This window comes from Poecilia reticulata, linkage group LG8 (assembly GCF_000633615.1).
Source record: "Poecilia reticulata strain Guanapo linkage group LG8, Guppy_female_1.0+MT, whole genome shotgun sequence".
NCBI classification, from domain to species: Eukaryota; Metazoa; Chordata; class Actinopteri; order Cyprinodontiformes; family Poeciliidae; genus Poecilia; species Poecilia reticulata.
This window is the reverse complement of record NC_024338.1, coordinates 21551828-21552970: the sequence shown is the minus strand read 5'-3', so window position 1 is coordinate 21552970 and position 1143 is coordinate 21551828. Positions and strand designations below refer to the sequence as shown.

The 1143-nt window shown below is 38.7% G+C and overlaps 1 protein-coding gene across 1 annotated transcript in view; it reads right to left on the bottom strand.

The window, feature by feature from the left end:
- epn2 (epsin 2) overlaps positions 1–1143 on the bottom strand; it is a 28834-nt gene that overhangs the window by 11524 nt on the left and 16167 nt on the right. Inside the window, exon 4 of the mRNA XM_008416673.2 lies at positions 758–982. Within this exon, the coding sequence (XP_008414895.1) occupies positions 758–982 (225 nt within the window). The remainder of the gene's footprint in view (positions 1–757; positions 983–1143) is intronic.

The window sequence follows — 1143 nt, the reverse complement described above, 5'->3', positions numbered from 1 at the left end:
GGCGCTCCTCCTAAACACACAACGAGTCTGAATTAGCAGTCGGCGTACGTCTTGAGCCAGAGGTGTCCAAACTGTGGCCGGGGGGGGGGGCATTTGTGGACTCCGAATGATACAAATTTGTCCCATCGGTGCAGGTGGTTGACGTTTTTTTGCCCCAATTAGGAACAGAACTATSCCCCACGAATTAAAATCTTCTCACAACAATGTCAGATTTAACACAAAGTATTCATCTATTCATAACTAAGTTTTCTGTTTTCTCTTTAACTTCATAGGAAACAGGAACATATCTTTCCATTGAGTTAATCTCTGAAGTAGATCTYGGCACACCTAAACCTGCTTTTAATTACATAATGTAAAACTTTACCGAGTGTTAAAAAATTTAAAAATAGTGACCTAAGTAATTTTTTTTTGACTGAGAATAGCTCTGTGGAAGCTACCATTTTTCAGTTTTMTTCAATAAAGCCCAAAATAAAGTAGTAAAGTAATATGGAAAACATGCAAAAAATSTTTTTAAGTTTTGGATTTATAAAGACTGACACGTCTCTTTCCGTCCAAAGGATCCATTTTACTTGCTCAATTAAAACCTTTCATACCATGTTTACTGTTAAGCAGGTTAAACTAAATAAAACTYAATGATTTTAGTTTTTAAGCTTTTTTTTTTTTTTTGGCTCGAATGTACTCCTGCTGAGGATTTTGACCCATGTTACAAAAGTTTACACACTTCTATCTTATACCATGCACAAGCCACAGCATGTACATATGTATCTGTTTGAACTAATATCTGTTAGTGATGAAAGCCGAGATTTGGCACACAATAAGGGAGGAACRGACGCATGTCGGAGCACGTATCTGAGACGATGTGTGCATACCTGCTCGGCTGCTTCTCTGCTCATGGCCAAGGCGAGCTGCAGCTGGAGCTCCTCTTCTCCGCTGGTCTGAGGTCTGGCCTGCTCCAGCTCTGAGCCCGCATTGGGAGATGTGGCTAAAACACAAATTCAGAGTGCGTATTCAGCATGGAAAATAACTATTAAGCACCTTAATGTGCCAAAAGGTAGTTCCATCTTTTCTGTTAACCTGAACAAATCAAGTAATGCAAATAGGGCTGCAAGTAATGCTTATTTTTTTGTAATTGATTATTTATTC